We start from the raw sequence: 23953 nt of genomic DNA, 5'->3' as shown, positions 1-23953 counted from the left end.
AAAAAGCAATCGACAGATCAAGAAAGAGAGAGAATTACCCATCCGTGGGGAGCGGATTTATTTTGCTCAGAGCTAAAGAATCTGAGCTCCAATTTGGTTTCGACGAGGAAGAGATGGCAGACGAGAGAGAGAGAGAGAGGGACGGAGTCAGTGTGAAAACTGAGAAGAATACCATTACCTTAGTTCAAATTGACGGGTTGGGTGGGGCTTGAAAGACCGGAGAGGCAGAGATGCCTCACGCCGAGACGGGTTGGAAGTTCCAAGGAGAGAGAGAAGCTGGATCGGGAGTGTGGAGTTCCGCGGAGCTCCGGCGTCAGAGCCGGAGAAGGAGGATGGGAGCGGAGGCGGAGGATGAGGGTGATGAAGAGGAGGTCGGCTGTCGTGTGGTTAGGGTTGAGAAAGAAACTTTATGTTTTTTTGACCAAGTGTTGAGAAAACTCGGGTATAGGCTAGGCATCTGCTGTTTTTTTTTTTTTTTTTTTTTTTTTTTGCAAATAGTTCACATTAAGTTTTAGTACGTTCAACCAAAAAAAAAATTTGTCCTGATAAACTTTTCCCTTTACTCAGACAACAGAATCTGTTGTCTGAATTCTCTAAATTATAACAAACTTGAAAAAGTTGAATTGGTGTTGATTTTGATACCATTTAGACGACATAAATAGTTAAATCTATTGTCTGAAGACGTTCAAAAAAATCAGACCACAGAAAAAACGTCTTCTGTCGTCTGAGAGGTATGGTATGAAGCATTTTTTGACATAGTGAAGATACCCCAATAGGTGGAGAGAGAGAGAGAGAGAGAGAGAGAGAGAGAGAGAGAGAGAGAGAGAGAGAGAGAGAGAGAGAGAGAGAGAGAGAGAGAGAGAGAGAGAGAGAGAGAGAGAGAGAGAGAGAGAGAGAGAGAGAGAGAGAGAGAGAGAGAGAGCCCAATACTCCCGATATGGAAAAAAGATACCCCAATAGGTGGGGAGGGAGAGAGAGAGAGAGAGAGCCCCTTTTGGAAGGCCCTAGCCTAGCGCCGCCGTTGATGGGTGTTGTCTCTGGGGGCGTCTAGCGCCTCCCTTCCAGTATTTGCCTAGGCGGATGAGCTTCCCCCGCCATAGCTTCAAGCTGCACACCACTCGACGGGACAATCTTCCAACAAAGGCGACTTCTGGTGATATGTTAGGTTGGGCATTTATGGTGCCTTGGCTTCGGATCTAGGGTTGTCTGATACGAATGGCGAGTGGAATCCAATGGACCCTTGATTTGTGCGCTGTTGAATCTAATCGGTAAGTGGTGGAGGAGAGATACGTCAACAACGAGGCTGCTGTTCTAGTTCATGCTGCAGACGCTAATGTTGCAAAACCGATGTTGCTCTTGGGAGACTTAACTCATTTGGGTGCCCAAATCATTTGCCACGTCTTTGGGTGGGTGTTAGGCCCAGATAGAAATCTTTCAGTTGGGCTCCAATTATTCAAGGATTTGAATTTGGGAACCGAGAGATCCTTTTATCGATTTATAAGAGTACCAATGCTTTTGCTGTGCTGCTCTTATTAGTAGGTTGATTGTTCATTACTAGACCCGATAATAATTCTCAGTATAAGTGCACTGTGAGTATCAAAATTGCATGTCTTAGAGAACAATGCAATTTATGTTGGGGAAGAGTCTAATTTTGATCGGTTGATCTATTAGTTTCTCATATGCCCATACAGCAGATTCTAATGATTTGCTTCACAAATCTCAATATCGTGACAATGTTTCTATTGTTGCACTGTTAGTAGGTTGATTGTTCATTACTAGACCCGATAATAATTCTCAGCATAAGTGCACTGTGAGTACCAAAATTGCATGTCTTGGAGAACAATGCAATTTATGCTGGGAAGAGTCTAATTTTGATTGGTCGATCTATTTGTTTCTCGCATGTCCATACAGCAGATTTTAATGGTTTGCTTCACAAATCTCAATATCATGACAATGTTTCTATTGTTGGTAATTATCTTGAGGATGCTGAGAATTTACTTTTGGAATTTGCTAGATTTTATACAGGTGTTTCCGATCTATGTTCTAAACTTCTAATGTACTAGAATAAATTGTTGGTGTAAATATACCTTCTTGTTCAGGAGGCCCTCCCTCTTGAGCGATTTCAATCGCTAATTTCAATGAATTATTACCTTAAAAAAAAAAAAAAAAAAATTTGCTACCATATCAATTTTCCCTAACCAACCCTACGCTGCTGGAAATCAAGAAATTAACCGCATTTATATTCGACACGGGCTCTCAGACTCTTTTAACAAAACCCATCGCATTTTGCCTGGACGCCCTTGCTTCTTCATTCATGGCGTCTCTCACAACCTCCTGGTTGCCCAAAACCCCAATTCCTTCTCCTCAAATCCCAGCGAAATCCCACCAGTCCCCACAACTTATGCTTGTAAAACGGTGCCGTTTAACTCCTCAAAGAAGGATCTTTCTGGGTTCCGCCGTTAGAGCTTCCAACGCAAGCGCTGCCGCCGAGTCTTCTTCTTCTTCTCCGGGACTCTACTCGGCCAAGCAATTCGAGCTCACAGTTCCCAACGTCGATTTGGTTCTCGAGGACGTCCGCCCCTATCTCATCGCCGATGGTGGAAACGTCGACGTTGTGTCCGTCGAAGACGGCGTCGTTTCTCTCAAGCTCCAAGGTGGATTTCATTTCCGTTTTGTTTTCCCAATTCTGAGTTTTGGGTTCTGTTAATTTTCAAATCATACATGTAATTTGATCATGACAGAAAATCAACGTTTTAGTGTTTCAATTTGTGATAATGAGAATCTGTGATTTAAAGGAATTTAACTTTATGAAACAGGGGCTTGTGGAAGCTGTCCTAGCTCAACAACGACCATGAAAATGGGGATTGAACGAGTGCTTAAAGAAAAGTTTGGAGATGCACTCAAGGATATTCAACAAGTCTTTGATGAAGAGAACAGAGAGACCACAGTTGAGGTGAGAGTTTTCGATTTCTCGACATGTTTATTCAGTGTTGATGGATTTTCATGAGGAGTGAGTTCATGATTGTGTGCCAAACTTGTAAGTGCAGGCAGTGAATGGTCATCTCGACATATTGAGGCCGGCGATCAAGAACTTTGGTGGAAGTGTTGAAGTGTTATCAGTTGAAGGTGGGGATTGCCAAGTAAAATATGTGGGGCCTGACTCCATTGGATCAGGAATCAGAGCAGCTATTAAGGAGAAGTTCCCAGATATTGTCAATGTTGTGTTTACAGGATAGCTAATAGCTCGGCTTGGTCAATCAATGGAGATGTTGTTGGACATGGAAACCTTGTTGCTCCAGGTCTGATGTATAGCACGATTAACTTCGAATTTGTATATGTTGTTGAATAAGTGGTTTGCCATTATTTTCAGCAAACATGAGTATGTTTCTATGTAATACAATTTGCCGGATCAAATCTGGGACTTTCTCAACTCCAAGCCTCCTACTTTGCTATTGTTACTTGTAAAGACGTTTGAAGATGGAATTATCATATAATGTAGCAATTCAAAAGTTTGTTCGGTACATGTAAAATGCTGTTTCGAGTACAATGGCTTGAGGCCTGAGGAAGCCTCGGTCTTTTTACTAATATGAGACTCTCTCTAAGAGGACTTGTTCTCCGTATTAGTAGAACTGATCACTGATTTCAGCCAGCGTGAAAAATTGATCAGAAACAGCGTGTAAACAAAATAGCAAGTGAGTGTCCAAGTCACCAGGCCCTGCAACAACTCAAACGTATCAGAAAAAGGAGCACCCGAATGAGGACAGTCATTTCGTTCTGCAATAAAATTTGTTCAGTTGTTGGTTAGAAAAGTTACCCACCTGGCCAAAGATTTCGATATTCGCTTGCGGATAATACCAGAGGTTGAAGAACCTAAATGTAAGCATCAGACAGTTCCATCAACATTCTTATGGCATGTATATGAGCAGTTTGTGATGATTCCCTAGACAGAAGGATAAAGGAGGAGGAAGCCTTACTTTATTAAGGGTATCTCGGCCAGCGGGCAGGCCAGACCAACTATGCTTGCGAGGAGGAAGCCGAACCACGTCCGATCCACAGAAAACCATATAAACTCGGCCGCTGCAAATAGTATGTATGCTTCTATATTGTCTGCGACGCCTGCTTTATACATCTCAGCGCTCAACTCTATAAATAGCACGAGTGCTCTGTATCGAACAACAATGTACTTCATTATTGGCAACACATGAAATTGAGCTCTCTCCTTGTCGATTGTGTTCACATGCATTTGAAATTGTGCATAGATGTGTTTACTTTTCTTTCATGAACTGTGAAGAGCACTAGACACTGGAAAGAAGAGAGAATGGAAAGCAGAAACACATATATATTACGGTAGCTATTGCATATACTTACAATAAAGAAGCAAGCATTTTCTGGTGGTTTCCCTCTGGAATCTTTAAGGAGGCCCTTTCATCCAAGAAGAGTTGAAGCAACCCGACAGTGCAGTAGAACAGACCAAGTAAGACGGGAACCTATCGAATCAAGAAAACCGGCATTCACTAATTTTTTTTTTCCAGAAAAAGAAAAAGAAAAAGAAAAGAGAAGATGGCTTATTAAGCAGATCAAATGCTGGCAAGTTTAATGTTTACCCAGACGTTTGTGTGAAGAGGACCAATATTGATTGAGCCATTTTGGTACACCACAAGTTCTACCCTTGAATGGATTCCATCAATCAGAGGACCGAGGACGAAACCGGAACCGAAAAGTGAAAATGAGAGGGATGGCCAGGTGGTTTTGAGGCTGCTGCTGCTGCTTCTGGTTGTTGGTGTGCTTTGCTTTCTGATGCAGCAGGAGGGCCTACGCCTAATAAGTAAAGCTTGTTTGCATTGGGCATTGTTAGGGAAATTGTGAAGAAAGATAGAGCCTGGAGCAGTGCCAATGAGGGCTCGCATCTAAGAATTCAGATGAAAGGGCAGTTTTGATTCATTTCCCTAGCAGGCAAGGTTATTTGTACCTCACTAAATTGTGAACCACATAGTGCAATGGATATTTTGGAGGCCTTTGTCTTTTCCATCATTTTCTAAAGTGATGCTTTTCAACTCTTTCAGACATTTGATCAGTAGTCCACTGCTTACGGATGCTGATCATGTTCGTCATTAGTCTAGTGACTCTAGTCTAGTCTTAAAAAATTCTATTCTCAATTGAGTCGCTGTAAGTCCTTTGAATTAGCCCAAGTGGTGAGACATGAAAGAGACCTAAAATGAGATTAAGCTAGATAAGAAATTCAGTCTCCTTTAGTGTTTTTTTTTTTTTTAAATGATCTTGAGACACTGATTCAAATTAAATTTGGCAAAATTAGTCATTTAGCACAAGTTCTGTAACTATTTTGTTTATATTAATGTTTTTGTTTATGTTAGATTTCCGGCTAAATGAACCTGCAAAGAGAAATAAAGGTCAGAGGAAGACTAGGATTGCCAGACTATAACCATCCGATGTCTAAGTCAGTTATCCAGAGATGATGTTGACATAGTAACGGTATAAAGAGGAAATAGTTGCTTACCTATTTTCAGGAATGAGTTATCTTTTTATTGAAAGTGTTGGGACTTGTGCCCTGTTTATTTTCGTTGGATTCCCTTCCCATAGATGGAAAGGTAATGTCTGCACCCATGTTGCGCCGACCACAAGGGGCCGTTTCGGTCAACATGGTTGTCGGTGACTAAGTCTGCCATGCAAGGCTGGGTCCAGTGAGTCCGGCGTGATTTTCGGTTGGCCCGATGGCCATGTGCTTCTGGTGCTTCTACTCGATATATGTATATAGTATAAACAGTTTTTAACACGAGCGAGATATCAGGAAGCTAAAGGTAAATGTTCTTTGGAAAAAAAGTATCAATTTGAAATTGATCCTTGTCTATTCAAACTTCATTCGGTTTAGGAAGTTGACTTGAACCATACCATAAACATTTCCTTCTATTTTCATCACTCCCCCTTCCCTCCTTGTACCATATTGTACCCCTCTATTCAAGCATAAGGAGAAAAAGTACAAAACCAATGATTGAGGGCTACACAACCTTGTAAATTGAAAGAAACGTCATCTATGTACAGCACAACCTGACTGATAGCAAAGTACATGTTATACAGAATGTTTTCTTGTATAAATATAACATTCATCAGCATTTCTCATCACAGGAGAAAATATGAAACCTTCTACACAACAAAAGTTCAGCTCGTATAATTAAAAAGAAAATAAATAAATAAACAAGTAAAAGAGTCAGGTTAGCGCTCATGTTTCTGACCAACTACTACACATAATCTAAAGTTTCCTACCAGCAAATCGACTTCCACTTGTGACATGCACATAATTCGGTGCTGTTAAAAGGATGAGCCAATTCATAACTTACCTTCTAGGCAAGTCCATATAGCAGATCCACTGGATCTGCGTCGCTAGTTACAGCTAACTATGAAACACATGAGAGATGGAACAGATAGCATGTTCTCCAATTTGTAGCTCCAACTTTTAAAACTTCATCACCATAAAGCTCAGAGCTTTACACAATTTAATTTATGCATCCTCCATTCCACCCGACTGGAGCTGATGTGCTTGTTCTGAAACTACAGATCTGTTGCCTTTAACTTTCTTGGCCTTTTAGACTGCGCAGGTGATGAAGGAGCTTCTGACACCCTACCAGGTCCCTAGAGAGTCGCAACAGTAACGAGCGTTATATCACATTTCACAGCAGAAGCAACAAAAGGGGAAAAAAGATAGAGGAATTGGTATGTAATTTACCTTGCGCTTCTGATCTCGTTTAACAACTCTTTCACCTGAAAACGCACGGATAAACGTAAGTTCAATAGCAAGAAAATTTGATTGAATAAACAATAAAATTCAGGCATGGAAAGATTAGAAACGCAATGCAACTAGATCATTGCCCGTTGCCACTTGATACATTACCTCCAAACATCATTGAGTCGGGAACAAACGTGCGATCCTGATCACCACAACATGAAGACTGGGGTTCAGTATAGTCACAAAATTTTCAGTGTTTTCAGGAACAAGGTTTCCAACTGACAAGCCCCATCACAAGAACAAAAAACTGACCTTCGGTGTGCCTGGTGTTTCGTAAGTACTGTCACGATAAGATGAACCATCTGCCTCCTTATATTGCAACTGATAACCCAAAATTATTGATCTATGTCAAAGAATATATTTAAGAAGAGAAAGAGCTAATCTATTAAATGCAGTTTAACGAACAAGAGGTTTAAAAGTGCACAAAAATAAATTGCAACAGATGAAACAATCCCATGGTTGCTCAAATTTGTTCAAGAGAGAGTTGTTTTAATTTATTCAAGAGAGAGTACATTAGAGGCCATATAAGCAGTTCAATAAGGGACAAGGTTTACAATTTTTTAAACTGCAGTTTAACGACCAAGTGGTTTACAAGTGCACAAAAATAAATTGCAAAGAGATGAAACAATACAAGGGTTCCTCAAATCTGTTCAAAAGACAGTACATTAGAGGCCACAGGCATTTTCATAAGGGACATTAGATATATATAAAAAAAATACAACACCAATACAAACATATTAGTGACACATGTGGAACTGCATATTCAATACATTACTGTACACTACACATACACCAACAGTAATTACAGAAGCCGAGTATTGGTTGTGCGTGTGTGTTGTGGGGGGATGTAAGGGAAATAGCTAAGCAATACCTCTTTCTGAAGATTCAATAGAGTCAGTATTTCTTTTCTTAATTCAAGATGCTCCGAACAAACAGCTTTAGTTGGAACTCTTGGTTTTAAATTAACCTGTAGAGATAAATGCAGAATTTTAAACTTGTTCAGCGGTAACAATGAGGAGAAGGAAGATAATCATAGGACTTGTTGCTCTGACATAAATAAGTCCTTTAACGATAAAACATGGCAATATTCAAAGGATTTGTGGCTCCAATATAGATAACTAGTCAGCAATGAAATCAAGGACCATTTGTTGATCTCAATTGAACCATATCTAAAAGAAGTTAGATATATGAGTATTGATACCTAACTTTCAATGTAAAATATAATAATAGACTAAGCACAACAACCATGAACTATATGGCATGCCTTTGGAGATTTAAAAAGCTGTTACAACCAAAAGAAATTGTTCTGTAGTTTTATAAACAACACTGAACAGAATTATTTCCAAGTGATCTAGCATATCTGATGATAAGTTTTGAAATTCAGGAAACTAGCATGGCAGGAGAAAAAACTTCTGAAAAGCACATTCCAAGAGTCAGAAGGACATAAGCATGTATATTAAATCAAGTGTTCTAGAAGAATATACAGACCCCAAGTTCTTGTAAACTTTGCTCAACACGCTTGATAGTCCGAAGTCCAGCAGAAGAGCTAGCAGCTATGATCATCTGGTCAAGTGCGTACGTTCTAAGATACACTCGAAGCTGAAAATTTTTCTAAACCAATCAGATTTGCTTTGCATATTTCAAAGAAATATACAGAATTATTCAGATAATGGTAAATTGATAACTTTTTTGGTCATGGAGAAGTAATAGATTGGGGTGGAGCCAAACTGTTCTAATTTCCTACAATTCTAAAAGAAAATGTTCACAAGAAAAATCAATAGAGTAAGTTCAGTTAAGTAGGGAACAGATGAAAAGTTTAACATTTAACATACCAAGCGAAGAGTGCCTAGAGTGGAAGTATTATCCATCGAAGTTGAAGGTGCAACAGTGCTGGATAATGGTGATATACTTTCACCAGGAACAATACCCCTCTCATCATTGAATGTGACAGGCAACTCCAACTCTCTAGCACTCTAAAAAGGCCAAATAAACCAACCATAGGATTATGAACAAAACTGTTCCTTCCAATTATATACCACCAACACATTGGGACAATATGGTGATGCACAGTAAATACTAATAATGATTATTGAATGGATAGTGGTAAACCTGTAAGTTCACAAAACCAAATTGGGGAAAGCAGGGTTTCCAGAAAATACATTAATAAAGGAATGAATATTTTGAAATCACGTAGTGTCTGACTCTAAATAACTAAAATGATCTCTAATACTCTAAATTCTTGATAATATTTGCTAACAAGTCCAAGCCACATTTTAATCCTTCCAAAGTTCAGTTAACTAAAGTTTTTGCATGGTCGTGATTACTCATACAAGAAGAGCCAACACAATCATTAAGAATATGAAAGTTGATTTTCTAAGTGCAAACTTTAATTAGACAGATGAAAAGTAAAAACCAAAAGGAAAGATAATTCTTTGGTAATAATATTTTTGAAAGACATGGTGCTTAATCTCCCCATACACAATGGTTGATTGTAAAGTCACCAATAAGTTAAAAGAGAAACTCACTCACATACTATCCATCTGTAAGACTTACCCTTGCAACCATGCGTGCACGTGACTCGGCTATTCTCTTGGCTTCAGCAAGAACCTGAGAAAATATAAAGTGGATTAGACATGTTAATGAACACAATCTTTTCAGATTGTTAAATTTGAAGATGAAATCTAAACCTCCGCATCTTTTCGCTCTTGATTTTTTGTTTGAGAAAGGACCATGGATAGTGCTCTCTTGCGCTCTTTCTCTTGTGTAACTTTGTACGGTTCCTATATGAAGGAGAAAATAATAGAAACCAACTAAGAGAAATAATTATGATATAACAAATGAACTTAATCACAATGATAATAACTTAGCAACAAAGAAACTAATCAGAAGGGCAGGCCCAGTAGGTTTTTGAGAGTGCAAGACATAAATAGCTATACCCTCTACCCAGAGAGCCTGTTCCCACGTATGAAAAAAGAAGGCAATAATCAACTACAAGTTCAGTTGATAAAGTGAACAGACCTTAACAAGAGGGTGCCCTGATACATCTGCGGGCGATGCTGCTCTAGCAATTAATATATGTCGAGAGACTGCAATGAATAGAAAGTTATTTATCATCATCAAGAGCAGAGTTTAATATTATTTCTTACACTGAATCAAGTATAGACTCAAGCATAGAAATCAAACTGTAATGTGAGCATAATAGAAGATAATTAATTATACAGCAAGCAACAGCATCCTAGTCAAGCAAAAAGATAGACATTACCGCTGTAATATCGATGCTTTAATTCCTCCACAGTACGAGATGATGGGAACCTGTCTGCTATCACAATGAAGCGGAGATCAAACTGTTGACACAAGTCAAACAACTGATCGGTCTCCTCTTTTGTCCACATCTAGTGAAGATAAGAGATAAGAACAGAGAATGAGCCTATGAATCCACGTTGCCAATTGGAAAGCACTCTCACTATTAAGTAAAACAAGATCACACAAATAAAATACTAATTTGATACCTACAGGATCAGTCAAATACTTATCATACTCCTCGTCAGTGTATTTGATAATATCGACAGACTGCACCAAAATAAAAAAACAAAGATAAACAAATAAGAAAAGCTAGATATTCAGAGACAAAATGATACAAAGTTACAGTTCCAACTCCATAGGAAGAGAGGCCGTGGAGGATACTTCTGTAAATACCTTGTTATACTTGGCAAAGGAGTAGTCACCAGTAGGTGGGGCACCATTGACAACTCTAACCTGCAAAGTAGATGTCAACATAAACATCGTCCGAGCAGGGGGCTAGTATTAGGAGGGGCACGTCTCATAATGTACAAAAACTCACCCAATGGTAAAGCTGCAAGTCATCTTTCCGAGCAGAATTCGTAAAAGGAAGCCACTGCCAAGTGATCTGAAAGCAGATTGACAGAACAAAGTTAACAGTGGCCCAGATATTCGAAACAGCCTACACCAACTAGCAGCAATTCAAATCCAAAACAGTGACCAAATGCATACTATCTTCTGCATTACAAATGTGAGCAAGTGAAATATCGAAAAACCTTCTCATCTGATGGAGGGCGTTTTTTGAGCTGCGAGGGCTCAATTGCAGGCATGAGAGGTGGCACACCGCCAATTAGGGCATAGACCTACAAGGCCAAACACATGGCATCAATGTCAATTCGCGATGATTTAGCATCGAAGAAATCAGTGAATTGTGAGATTACCTCGCGTGAAATGCCATCGGGTTTGCGCTGAGACTCCTTGGGGGGTCGCGATTTCTTCTCCTGCGATAGGGGATGCGTGGTTTTGGGCAAACCCAAGATGTCCTTGGCATCCATTCTGAATTTCCCCCAAAATCTAGGGTTTTGTTTTTCTCTTGTGAAATTGGATGCACAGCGCAAAAATGAAGCTTCTGGTTTAGCAAACTAGAGTGACAGGGGGGTGGGGATTCGCAGTCAAGGGCTGAAATTCTGAGACTTCAAATTCCCCGCAAAGAGTCGTCACTTTACCCTTCACAACCGAGCGGGAATTTTATCTCCAAAGCGCCAAATCCTCTTAACAACATAGGTGCTCTTACTCTCCTAATACTAGGATGTGACTTCATATGTCAACACAATTTTTATTTACTTGCATAATAAACTGAAATTATACATAATGCTGCACCTCATAACATACAAAAAAAAAATTAGTATATATGTTCGAGTTGGTGATAACTTTTTGAGTTGAAAAAGTCATTCTTTATCTAATTCAGCAAGTGGTACAATAATGACTTTTTTTTAAAACAATGTACGAACTTTTATTGAAGGAGGCTACATAGTATGAGCAGAGTCATACTGCAGTACATCAAGTATAAGATTAGGAGGCTGGTAGAACCAGACCTCGTGTTGGAAAGATTCAAAAGCAGTAGCAGCAAGTCTATGCGCTACTGCATTACAAGTACGAGGAGCATGAACAAGCCTTGCTCCTGGGATACTTTCCATCAGAACCCCAATATCATCCAACAGAGCCCCATTGGCATCAAGCTCATGCATGGTCTGCACTGCTAAGCAACTGAATTGCCTCCAAGCAGTCACTTTCAATGGTGACATTTTGCAAATTCAAAGACTTAGCCAAGTCCAAACCCTTTCTGATGGCAAGAAGCTCCACCTGCTGTGGTGATGCAACATGCTGCTCCGTGTGAGCAAAGGCTGCCCTGAAACTCCCTTGAGAGTCACGAAGCACACCCTCAATTCCACCCCTAGTCATCTAAGGCACAAAAGCACCATCCACATTTAGCTTACACCGCTCTTCACATTCCGGCTGCCAGCGTGGCTTTGAACCCCGGACCGCACTTCCGGTATTTGTATGTGTGTCTCTAGCTTGGTGAAATTCATCTAGCCATGCCATAGAGAAGAGAAGCATGCTTGATGCAGATTGTGCTACATTATTCCATAATTGATTGTTTCGGTTTTTCCATAGAGTCCATAGAAGCATTAACAACTTTTCAAAAGTGGCCAAGTTGAGATGCATTGCACGCTCCAGTAACCACTCTTTAAAATCAAGAGAAGGTAGTAATGACGCTTGCAGGCATAGTGGGGGTGCAGATACCAGCTCAACCATAGCAGGACAATGGCAAAATAAGTGCGAGGTATCTTCTAACCTGTAATTACAAATCAGGCAATTGGTATCTGCTGTATAGCCCTTATTGAGCAACCTGGCCCGAGTTGGTAACAAATTGTTCGCTGCCCTCCAGATGCATACTTGCACCTTACCTGGTACTCGAGCTTTCCATAAAGTCTTCCACAGCAGGGCGAATGGGTCACCACTGGAGGTACCTGTTAATACATTACCTAGCACTGTCTCACGTGCAATCCAGTAAGCAGACTTTACTGTGAATCTGCCTCGCTTATCAGGACTCCAACTTAGGCGATCATTGGTCACACGCCGACTTAGAGGTATAGAAAGAATCCGGTTAGCAATTTTTGGATTGAAAAGAGAATGGACTGTAGTTGGAATCCACCTTCGTTCATGAGAGTTGATCAAGTCACTGACCAAGTTAAACTCAGTATTTACTGGTTTTTCCAACAGAGGCAGCGAACAAGTCAGTATCCATGGGTCATTCCAAATACTCACACAAGTGCCATCACCAATTCTCCATTTCACTCCCGCTTGCAAAACCGGCCTACCATTCATAATACTCCTCCAAGAAAAGGATGGGGAGTCACCCATTTCAGCCTCCCAAAAGGTGCAATGAGGAAAATATCGAACCTTATATAATCTTGCAATAAGTGAATCCGGAGTTGAGACAATCCTCCAACCTTGCTTTGCAAGCATTGCAAGGTTATAAGCATAGAGATTCTTGAACCCCATTCCTCCTTCTTGCTTTGTAAGGCACATAATCTCCCAACTACGCCAATGAATCTTCTTTTTCTCATCCGTGTCTCCCTAAAAGAAAGAAGCACACAGTTGATGCAACTCATCACAAAGACCTTTAGGCAAAAGATAACAATTCATAGTATACAAAGGCATTGTTTGTGCAACAGCTTTGATCAGAACTTCCTTACTCGCATAACTAAGGATCTTTGACTTCCAGCCAATGAGTTTTTTACTGAGCCTCTCTTTGATATAGGCAAAAATAGCAGACTTGGACTTACCAACCCTTAATGGGAGACCAAGATATCGGTCATGCTCCTCCACAAATTGAACCTCTAGAATGGTAGCAAGGTTGGTTTGAACATCTTCCGGCACATTTCTGCTGAAAACCACACTACTCTTTTGAAAGTTTATTTTCTGTCCCGACGCTTCCTCATAAACGTTTAGTATTTCACGAAACTTGACACATTCAGTTACATTTGCATATCCAAACAGGAAACTATCATCAGCAAAAAATAAGTGATGTAAAGTAGGAGCCTGCGGGCACATCTTCAAACCCGTAATAGAGCTATTTGACACAGCCTGTGTGATGAAAGCTAACAAACCTTCTGCACAAAGAATGAAGAGGTATGGTGACAGGGGATCACCCTGCCTAATGCCCCTTGTGGGGTTAATTTTCTGAGTAGCTTCTCCATTAACCAACACTGCGTAACTAAAAGATGTCACACAAGTCATAATCATAGTAACCCAATCTGTTGCAAACCCTAACCTGGATAACATAGCATGCAAGAAGCTCCACTCAAGTCTATCATATGCCTTGCTAATATCAAGCTTTAATGAAAAAAACCTTCTTGCTGAGTTGTAAGCTTGTGCATAAAATGAGCTGCTTCCGTAGCAACCAAAGTGTTATCAGAAATAAGTCGTCCCGGAACATAAGCACTCTGTAAAGGCGAGATGATATCCGACAAACACCGCGTGAGCCTATTTGCCACAACTTTGGAGCATATTCTGTAAATAACATTGCATAGTGCTATAGGTCTGAAATGAGAAGCATCAGTAGGGTTTTGAATCTTTGGAATCAAGCATAAGTGCGTGAAATTAGAGGCATCCCATGCTTCGCCTTTTTTCTAGAAATTTGCGAATAGCCATGCAAACATCCATACCTACTATGTGCCAGTATTTTTGGAAAAAGAATGGGGACATGCCATCCGGTCCCGGACTCTTTGAAGGGTGCATCTGAAAAAGTGCTGTCTTGATTTCCTCATCAGTATAGGTTTGAAGAAGGGCTGCATTCATCTCCGGGGACACTCTTGGTGAAGTGGCAGAAACAACAGCATGTATGGCATCCATATTTGTACATGTTTCCGTGAAAACTTGCTTGTAATGGTCAACCAACAATCTCTTGACAATCGCCGAGTCAGATTGCCACTCTCCCAAGTTATCCATCAGACCCTTTATCAAATTCTGATTGTACCGATTGGTAGCTTTCTTATGAAAAAATGTGGAGTTTCTATCGCCATCCTTGAGCCACATAGTTCTACTACGTTGCCTCCAATACTTTTCTTGCTGAGCTAATAATTGGCTCAACTTTACATAAAGCAAGCACTGCTCTTCATATTGCATTGGAGAGTATGGCTCCTTCATTATATCGTTGAGCTTCTCCTGGACGACACGTATCTCAACTCTTTGTTTTTCAAATTCCACATTGTGCCATTGGAGTAGTTGTTCCCCTGTATATTGAATCTTCTGTCCTAACTGATGCAGAGCATTACCCATGAGAGGGCGTGCCCATTGTTTCTGAATGATATTCACACATTGATCATGTCCATGCCACATTTCCTCAAAACGAAAACGTCTTGGAGTCCTATTGAAAGACTATTATTTAGAAAAAAAAATATTATTTAGCGCACACTACTCTAGTATTACCTCTCTGAATAATATACTACAAAAAATATACCCTTAGTACACCAACTTTTTTGTAGCCCCCAAAAAAAGAAAATTTAATACTCTGAAGATGAAAAAAATTTAACAACAAAGCTGCTAATCTACTTGTTGATCTTCCCACTCATGCAGAAACAAAAACGGATGAAGGTTTCTCAGTTGAGGTAATCATCTCCTCAACTAACTTCGGAGTCTCCACCATGACTTCACCAACTTCCACCATAACTTCTCCAAATGAGATAATCACCCTCTCACCCGATTCAGCCATAATCACCGTTTCATAACCTTCACCAATTGAAGAGTCAGTTGGAACAGACTAGTGCTTCCTCACCAATTTACTTCTCATCAATGAGTAGTAGCTCCTTCTTCTCCATCAGTCAGTTGCCCCCGAGTCTTCTTCCTCAAGTAACTTCAGAAAACGTTTTCTACCTTTCAGCATAGGGCGAGACTCCACCACTAAAGCCCCCTCCTTCTTGACTTTATTCTTTGAGCCTTTGGGCGTCCGAGCTTCTTCTTCACCTTTTGTGGAGAAATTGTCAATCTGCCTTTTTCCTGTGGTAGTGATAAAAGCAAATCCTCCCCAACAGGCAGGTCAGTAGCAGGAAGGGCTAAAATCTTCTTCCCATATCATGCCAACATCACCTCAACCACCCTCTTATGGCCACTCAATTCCATAGGTTTCTTCCCCAATCCCGACAAATTAATGCTGCTTTTTTTTTTTGTAAAAACTGAGCAGCCATAATACCCCCCATCATCACCTCCTTATTAGGCTCCAAAATTGATAGAATTGGGCTCACCAACTTTCGCAGTAAACTTGCAGCTTGCAGGCCAGAGTTCAAATGCTCTAAGAAGAAAGCTAATTGACCTTTATGCATAGCAGCTGTTAATGTTAGTGACCGAGGGGTCTAATTAACATTTTGAGAGAGAGAGTAAGAGAGAAGACACAAGAAGTATAGTGGTTCGTCTCCCGCCTTAGCTGGAGACTACATCCACTTGAATGTTCAACTATGTGTGTTGGGCCTTGCGGCCCAAGGGGATTACATGAGTTGTAATAGGATGGTGTTTAAGTGGGAGGAGGGGTAAAAGGGACCCCTCCATCTTACATTTTCTTCCATGTGGGATGCTAAACCCACCATTCTAGTGTAGAAGTCATATTATGGAGGTAACTTGGCAAGGCTGGGAAGGTGGCTTCCCGGCGAGGTATTGGTCGCTTCCGACTACCATGGCGTAGCTTGGACATTGGGCTACAAGATGCAAGTCGCGGTTGGGTCTCATTGTGGCTTGTGGGCCCCCCTAAGAGGGTGTTACTTATGCTTGGTGACATAGAAAATAGTCTTGCTAGTATAGGTATCTACAACAGCTTTCTGCACTGCCTCAGGGCTCAATAAGCCTCCAATTCTTGAAACCCTAGCAGCATTCAACTCAAACAAGGTTAGCCCAACTATAGCAGCCAATGCATCTTTCTCCTTCAAAAACATTTGGCAGCCTTCTATGTTGTGCTCAAAGGGGCCACAATCCCTGCATAACCCCTTCACACGTTCATACACCAAAGTTAGATCAATAGTCATTGAAGCCGAAAAAAAAAGCTTCTGAAAACCCTAAAGCAACACCGAGTATCAATCTCTATTCTAATACGCTGCTCCTCCTCTTTACAGTTCAAAGTAATCTGATCAAAGCGTATGACAAGCCCAATCGGAGACCAATAATAAACAGACATCTTGTTTCTCAAACCTGGTGGTAACCCCTTCATAGTGAGCCAAATCTCCACCGCTTTGAGGGGAATTGCATCAACTGCCGAGACTCCCTCATACAAAGCAAGCACCAGCATAGAGTTACATTAAAACCACATACCTCCATTCAAAAAATGATTTTGATCCTTTTCTTTGTCAAATTGAAACACAGAGCGATCCCTCACAACACAAATGGAGAGCCCGGATCTTATACGCTAAACAATTAGCAATGTTCCAATGAAGCTAAGAACATTAGGTCGTTGAGTGGACAATCTTTCTACCATGTAGTGGTGGTTGTCTTGAAGTGCTGCGCCTCCGGCCAAGCCAAAGTCAACATGCGCATCATCAGATAGAGCGAAAGCAACCGTGTGACTGGAGATTGGATCCGTTATGATTGATGGAGGGAGATTTGTCGATGACGTTATGTCGAAGAGAAACCCTAGCAGAGTCTAAGCGCAACTAGGTCAGAAAGAAAAAGATTATCGAGTTGGTGATAACTGATAACACGTATAAAAGTAGGAAGTTTAGTCTTTTGTTTTAGCTTTTTAGGGGAATAAATAAATTTCTTGATTGAAAATCATATGACGTCAAGCTAGAGTACCATAAATACTAGAGAGAGACTTCTTCATTTACCGAAGCCACACAGGGCTAGACCAGAAGTCTTCCTAGCTAGTAATACTCAATACAACTAGATAATCCTCAAAGTTAGCCATTCTGCAGAAGCTGCTTCAGTTTTTAGGATTGCAAAGCACCTTCTATCCTTTTCCTCTCGTTTTCCTTCTTTTTCTCATCCTTTCTCTTCATACCTATAAACACACTAAACTAAGTAAATGAACCATAAACAAGGAGAACTAAACATAAATATCAAGATTAAGAGGCATAACAAAATAGGAAAATATGAGCACATCACTAGACATGCACACTTAATCAAATGACTACATAACTAAAATCCAAAAAATAAAATTAAGCTCTAACATAAACTGGGCTGATTATCCCAAATTTGAACAAGATGCAATCACCTAAGAACATATATACTATTATACACCAACATGAAACAAATAAGGGAAGGTCACCACGAATCTAGTTAAGGTTATAATGTGCACCCTAGTACGTTAGGGATGTTATTCCATTCCCAATAGGACCCTGAGAAGAGATACCAACAAAAGAATTCAAGGACAACACCGATGATGGAGAATAAGTCTTGGGATTCACCTTGTCTGGTTTGTGGTGTTCCTCCGACCACGAGGGCTGCCTTTGTTGCATTCTGGAACTCAGCTGCATGATAATCACCTCATACAAACCTTCAACATTCCCTTTGAGCCCGAGATTCTCAGGTTAAAGTTCTCTTAGTGCCAGCTCTAACCCAGGAATGGTTACCATGGTTATCCTCCGACTGCTCCTCACAACCTCATCTCACTCCTAAGAGCTTCAAATGCTTCACCGGTTGCTCCAAAAGAGGGCAGATGGTAACTCCCTGTGCGTTTTTTTTTTGGAACAGGCAAAGGCAGTTGTAGATTGGAAAACAAAGATGTAACAAGCATTGGAGGGATATTAACCCGAAAAACTAATAGCGGAGCTATCAATCCCAGCGTCCTAGTTGTCGCTGTTGTAGCATGTTCTTCCACCACCTTCACTCTTAAGCATAAGGCTGCCACATGATTGAGCAATAAGCACACATGGTATCGCCTTAGTACTTGCTCATATCATAATCCTATTTTTAGAACTTTAGTTAGGGAAACCATAACCTGCCTCTCATATCGCACTGGATCATTGATGAACTGCTTGATGCGAACCCTAGATATCTCTAAGCCCTTGTTGGTCCACCTAGAGAACTGATCCAAGAATCTCTCTAATCAGTCGGAGAGTGTCCTCGGTGAGATATGTTAGTTGCACCCCTAACAATTGAACCCATATCTAAATGAAATCCAAGGGCACTGTGTGGATGTCCAAAAAGTTGTTGTAGTAGTTCAACAAAACCATAGTGTGGCTAAAAGCACCATGCCCTCCTTTCTTCACCCTATGAATATCCTTCTCATTAGAGAAGATGAACAAAATCAGTTTCCCCAATCCTGCACATTTACTGTACCATTGAGCTTTACATAGACCAGATTGCACTTGAAAAAATCAGCATTAAATGCCCTACAGGTGGTAAGGCGCCTAACCATAAAATATATAATTGGGAGATATTAAAGATTTCCTCAAGCTCAGAGGTTACCGAACTCCACTGACTCCTCATTGTCTTTCAGGAATAATTTGGAAGTCAAACAGGCGCTCATCGATGTTATAGCAACCCTGTGAATTTCTGCCACAAGACCAAAATCCTAACCCTAGCAGATGAGATTCAGAGAAAATAGGTCACAATATTCTATGTAATAAGAAGTTTACCTAATTATAAATCAAATTTTCAAACTAATAATCTGAAAATTTTCTAGTAACAATTTTGGAACATGAGGGAGTCTATTATCTCTCAATAAGTTGGTGTTTTGTCAACGGTTTCACTTTATAGAGATCTAGTGTCATTACCAATCAAATCCTCTGTTACTTTATGTGGTGAAGAATTTGATTGGTGTGGTGGTGGTGTTTTATTTTGACAAGTTGGTTGTGCGTGATGAAGGAGTCCTTGGTAGATCTGGCCAAACGTTTGGTGCTAGAAGATGAGGATATGGTTTAGATTGAGAACCCTGCAGAAGTTGAAGCCAACTAATTTTGGATGGTTAGTAACTTTTCACTACAAAGAATTTTTTCTTTGAGGCTTTTAATGGTACGATGAAGCGATTATGGATGGTTCGAGAAGATATCTAGATTTTCCGAAAGGGAGAACTTTGATCGTATCATCTTCTCTTTCACATCGAACTCAGACATGAGAAGAGTACTTCGAGGAATCCCTTGGAATTTTGACCATGTTTTACTTATCTGACCTGCGATGGATGGTTGATCAGATCTAATGTCCGTACTTTTGGATAACTAAGCACTTTGGATTAGAGTAAGAGGAATTCCACAGGTAAAGTCAAATATCCTAACTATACAAATTATCCTTCTCATGTACAAATTTAATATGCAGGACTCATTATGTTCTAGAAAATAAGGAATCAAGCAAATCATTATTCTTTCTCAAGTAATAATATAATATACAATTCTTTTTTAAAGAAGGGCTGGTGCAGCTGCCCTCAAGCCTTGATTAATGAAACTGCCGAATACAAGGTGGGGGGGACATTGAGCCTAAACCCCTTATTACAATAAGCATCTAGAGGTCCCGAAATAATATCAGGCGACTCTACAAAATACATGTATTCTAACAAGCACCAATTAGCAAAGAGTGCACTGCTGGCTACTCCATTTACTTTGATATAGCGGTGACACACCGGAAAAATAACTCGATTACAACGAAGCATAATTACTAAAATCACAGCTTTCCTACTATCTTGCCGCCGGAAAATAAATCCGACGACACTTAGTTTCATTTTGCCACTAGGAGGTTGCGACCATTTAACAATGGATCGCCTCCTTACTAGGCCAGACAAGGCACTAAGAGTGCAGGCACAGACATTTAGCCCGACTGGCCCTACAAGATACATGCAGGGATTTATTTCACGCCAAATGCGAGACAATAATACTAACCAAATAAAATAAATAAAACTAAAAACATAAATAACAAATCCAACCCAGGCCAGGCCCAAAAAATGGGCCCAAGCCCAAGCCTCATCCAAGGAAACAGGAAGACCACATGTCGTCAGCCAAGCTTGGTCCAAACCCACCGTCGCCGGACCGCTGAGTGTTCCGCCCAGCCGGTACAGCCAGACCGCCGCCGGACGTCCATCACCGCGCCATGGATAAGTATTGCTTCTGCCAAACAAAGCCTTCCCCAGATCAGATTCAAGGAATCCAACCCGGATCGGATCTGTCCGATCAAAGCCCGACCAATCTGCCGCGATCCCGTCACCCCCCAGCAGCCTCCGACCGTGCAACACGAGTTCCTTCAGCCGATCAGACCCGCGAAGGACAAACCAGAAGTCGACCGCGAAGGACAATTCTTAATCACATGAAGCTAATTTGAATTACACCGTGGTAATTTCTTTTATCTAAATTTTTCTAAAATCCCATAACTTCGGAAAATTACTATAAATAGCTCGGGTATCCGAAAAATTCCCCGAAAATTTCCACGAACTTGTCGTGTTGTGTACTTTATTTCCAATCCTTAAATCGAAGACTTCACCTTATGAGAATTTCTGAAAATATTCTCGAGTACTTTGATGCTTATCAAGATCGTTAAATGATTTATTGTACGACCTCCACTAAGCTCGATACATTTTTCCGGGGCTCACACCAGCACCGTCAAGGATGTTACCTCCGGGAACACCGTCAGACAGGCTATCACCTAAGCTCATCAGGCTCATGCCAAGATCACCGCTGACGCGCCGTCACGTGTCACATCAAGGTCACCTCACTGAGACATCAAAAACTGCAAACTGACGCACATCAGTCCCACATCGAAAGCAAGGAAGAGATCAGTCTTCTCCTCACCTATAAAAGGTCTATTCCTCTCTCCTCATAAACTATGCATTTATTACTTACCTTATTCTGTCAACATAAATACATTGACTGACTTAGGCATCAGAGTAAAGAAGATCGCTAACCGCGGTCTCTCCCTTGACGCCCTTTGTATTTCATTTGACAGGTGACGCTAGTGCTACGCTTCCTTTAATAGCGGTCCGAGCTAGGACCAGTGTTAACTGGATTTAGCTACCGCTAGATCTTGGACATTAACACCCTTCAATCATTTTTCTCTCTTTTTGTTTCTTTTTCTTATCCTTAGTCTTTATACCTCTAAAAACACTAAACTAAGTAAATGATCTTAAATAATGAGAATAAACATAAACATCAAGATTAAGAGGCATAAAAATTTAAGAAAATATGAGCATATATGTATTTTGGTCACCTCATTGCTGGTCTCGAATCTGTACTTGGTAAGCGAGATATTTGACTCCACACTTTGGTTGATGAATACGTTCTAGAGCCCGCTCAGTACAGTACGAAGGCTCATATGTTGGATAGAGTTAAGCTCTGCTTTAAGACGAAGTCACTTTGTTGTGCGGAGCATATATGTCTTTTGGGCCTATATGGACTGTGTTCTTTGACGAATCTTAATCCATATTAGGCTAGTTATGAGGCTTGGGCTTAGCTTAAGGACAGTTTGGACATTCTCATTTGTCATGATGATACCGTATGAGATGCTGAAAATTATGGTTCTACATAGGGATGACAAAAATCCCCAGCGGGGTGGAGCTCTATTGGATACCCGCCCCTAATTGGTGGAGGATTCGGGAAAAAATGGGGAATGGGGATAGGGATCCCCAATTCCCGCTATCTAAGATTGGGGATGGGGCGGAGATGGTATTGTGATCCCCATCCCCAAACCCGCCCCAATAATATATACATATATTTAATTTATATATATTTTAAGTTTTATAGATATATTAATTTATTTTTTATAATATAAATCACAAATATATACATTTACTACTTTACTTTAATGGCTACACTTTTACTTTAATGATATTTTGACTTTTGCACTCACTTAATTATGATTTATGAATTTAATTATGTTTTAATTTTATTTGTTGTGGATTTTGATTTTTAAAAAGGCAATATGAGAAAAAATTTATTTTATTTATTAAATTCTTATTGGGGATTTGGGGCCGGTTTGGAGGCTTAGTCCCCAGTGGGGATGGGGACGGGGAATCCACAATATATTTTTATTAGGGATAGGGGTGGAGAATGACCCCGGAGATGGAGACGGTATTGTGATCTCCATTCCCAACCCGTCCCATTGCCATCCCTATGTTCTACATTCCCAATGGGCGATGGTGATAGAAAGCAGAAAGGGAGTACTGCTTCTCCAAACAAACCAAGTTTCTTTGATTTTTGTAATCGCAAAACCATTATAGGCTCCGATGATCGTGCCCATCACAAGAAATGCGAACAACTTATCATGAGCAAATGGGACGATGGAAATGCTTCCTCTAATGTGATTCATAGTTTATCTCGAGTTTCACGAGTATTGAAAAATTGGGATTGTGAGACAATTGGACACTTGCCGGGAATGATACAGAATTTAAATAATGAACTTCAAGCTTTACCTTTTGATGGTCTTGAAGTGGGAGTGCGGGACAAGCAGTCATGAGAAAATATATGGACCATCAAGAGGTCATATGGAAACATAAATTAAGGATGATTTGGCTACAACAGGGGATCAAAACGCAAAGCTATGAAGCAAAAACTAGAGGAAGACGTAATTGAATCACTAAAATAGCATATGTTTTAGAAAAACATATATCCAACAATCAAGGAGCATTTGCTCTAGGCAAACCAACCATGAATAATATTATTATTATTACTGATGAACAGTTTAAGCACTTTCAAAAAACAGTATGGAAAAACTTGAAGATATGGCAATTAATTTGGATATCCAAATGCTTATAATTCTTAAAATGGAACTATTGAGATATATATATATATATATATATATATATATATATATATATATATATATACAGTCCGTCTCAGGTGCGGACGATACGGATTTCCTGTTTTCGACCACTTTCCGGCCACATTTTTACATCTTAACCGTTCCGTTTTTAGGTCCTAGTGTATAGATCACCTCTGCAAAATTTCAGCCAATTTGGTGATTGTTAAGGCATCCAAAACTGCAATTTACCATTATAAATACGAACGGTTCCGGTTCGACAGATTCGGTCCGTTCGTGTAAAATGCAGTTTTGGATGGCTTAATGATCACCAAATTGGCTGAAATTTTGTAGAGGTGATCTATACACTAGGGCCTAAAAACTAAACGGTTAAGATGTAAAAATGTAGCCGGAAAGTGGTCGAAAACAGGAAATCCGTACCGAAAATTCGGTACAGACGTCCGCACCTGAGAATAATTCTATATATATATATATATATATATATATATATATATATAGATCCTATCCAGAGCGGAGCTCCGCTTTGAAAATTAACGTGTGAAGTTCGAGTTTTCAGTCACTTTTCGGTCGCATATCCACATCTCGACCGTTCTGTTTTTAGATACTAGTGTATAGATCGTCTCTGCAAATTTTCAGCCAAAATGATGATTG

The 23953-nt window shown here is 40.2% G+C and overlaps 3 protein-coding genes across 3 annotated transcripts; 1 reads left to right on the top strand and 2 right to left on the bottom strand.

The window, feature by feature from the left end:
- Nucleotides 1-2249: 2249 nt before the first annotated feature.
- LOC133720477 (nifU-like protein 1, chloroplastic) lies at nt 2250-3523 on the top strand. The gene is made up of 3 exons (XM_062146813.1): nt 2250-2654; nt 2817-2953; nt 3048-3523. Exons 1-3 carry the CDS (start codon nt 2315-2317, stop codon nt 3234-3236), a joined length of 666 nt encoding a protein of 221 aa, XP_062002797.1. The 5' UTR covers nt 2250-2314; the 3' UTR covers nt 3237-3523.
- On the bottom strand, nt 3467-5032 carry LOC133720476 (uncharacterized). Its single transcript, XM_062146812.1, has 5 exons — nt 4605-5032; nt 4369-4487; nt 3975-4163; nt 3819-3870; nt 3467-3715 (listed from the first exon to the last, which is right to left on the bottom strand). Exons 1-5 carry the CDS (start codon nt 4905-4907, stop codon nt 3599-3601), a joined length of 780 nt encoding a protein of 259 aa, XP_062002796.1. The 5' UTR covers nt 4908-5032; the 3' UTR covers nt 3467-3598.
- A 1036-nt stretch (nt 5033-6068) lies between these two features.
- On the bottom strand, nt 6069-11389 carry LOC133720475 (SWR1-complex protein 4). Its single transcript, XM_062146811.1, has 16 exons — nt 11020-11389; nt 10855-10941; nt 10641-10706; nt 10496-10555; nt 10313-10369; nt 10062-10191; nt 9818-9885; nt 9487-9579; nt 9353-9406; nt 8632-8772; nt 8288-8398; nt 7671-7766; nt 7052-7120; nt 6905-6941; nt 6740-6774; nt 6069-6645 (listed from the first exon to the last, which is right to left on the bottom strand). The coding sequence occupies exons 1-16, from the start codon at nt 11131-11133 to the stop codon at nt 6565-6567; spliced, it is 1299 nt and encodes a 432-aa protein (XP_062002795.1). The 5' UTR covers nt 11134-11389; the 3' UTR covers nt 6069-6564.
- Between the last annotated feature and the right edge of the window lie 12564 nt (nt 11390-23953).

Source organism: Rosa rugosa, chromosome 7 (genome assembly GCF_958449725.1).
Source record: "Rosa rugosa chromosome 7, drRosRugo1.1, whole genome shotgun sequence".
NCBI classification, from domain to species: domain Eukaryota; kingdom Viridiplantae; phylum Streptophyta; class Magnoliopsida; order Rosales; family Rosaceae; genus Rosa; species Rosa rugosa.
The sequence above is the reverse complement of the archived record's forward strand: the minus strand, read 5'-3'. Positions and strand labels throughout refer to the sequence as shown.

Bases quoted from the DNA above. Each gene is read 5' to 3' on its own strand.
- LOC133720475 (XM_062146811.1), bottom strand. From the start codon at position 11,133: ATGGATGCCAAGGACATCTTGGGTTTGCCCAAAACCACGCATCCCCTA. The intron at 10,192-10,312 runs GTAGGTATCAAA...TATCTTCACTAG, and splicing joins ATAAGTATTTGACTGATCCT to ATGTGGACAAAAGAGGAGAC. The intron at 6,942-7,051 runs GTCAGTTTTTTG...TGTGGTGATCAG, and splicing joins AAACACCAGGCACACCGAAG to GATCGCACGTTTGTTCCCGA.
- LOC133720477 (XM_062146813.1), top strand. From the start codon at position 2,315: ATGGCGTCTCTCACAACCTCCTGGTTGCCCAAAACCCCAATTCCTTCT. The intron at 2,655-2,816 runs GTGGATTTCATT...TTTATGAAACAG, and splicing joins CGTTTCTCTCAAGCTCCAAG to GGGCTTGTGGAAGCTGTCCT. The intron at 2,954-3,047 runs GTGAGAGTTTTC...TTGTAAGTGCAG, and splicing joins ACAGAGAGACCACAGTTGAG to GCAGTGAATGGTCATCTCGA.
- LOC133720476 (XM_062146812.1), bottom strand. From the start codon at position 4,907: ATGCGAGCCCTCATTGGCACTGCTCCAGGCTCTATCTTTCTTCACAAT. The intron at 3,871-3,974 runs GTAAGGCTTCCT...GCTTACATTTAG, and splicing joins GCCGAGATACCCTTAATAAA to GTTCTTCAACCTCTGGTATT. The intron at 3,716-3,818 runs GTGGGTAACTTT...GAGTTGTTGCAG, and splicing joins ATATCGAAATCTTTGGCCAG to GGCCTGGTGACTTGGACACT.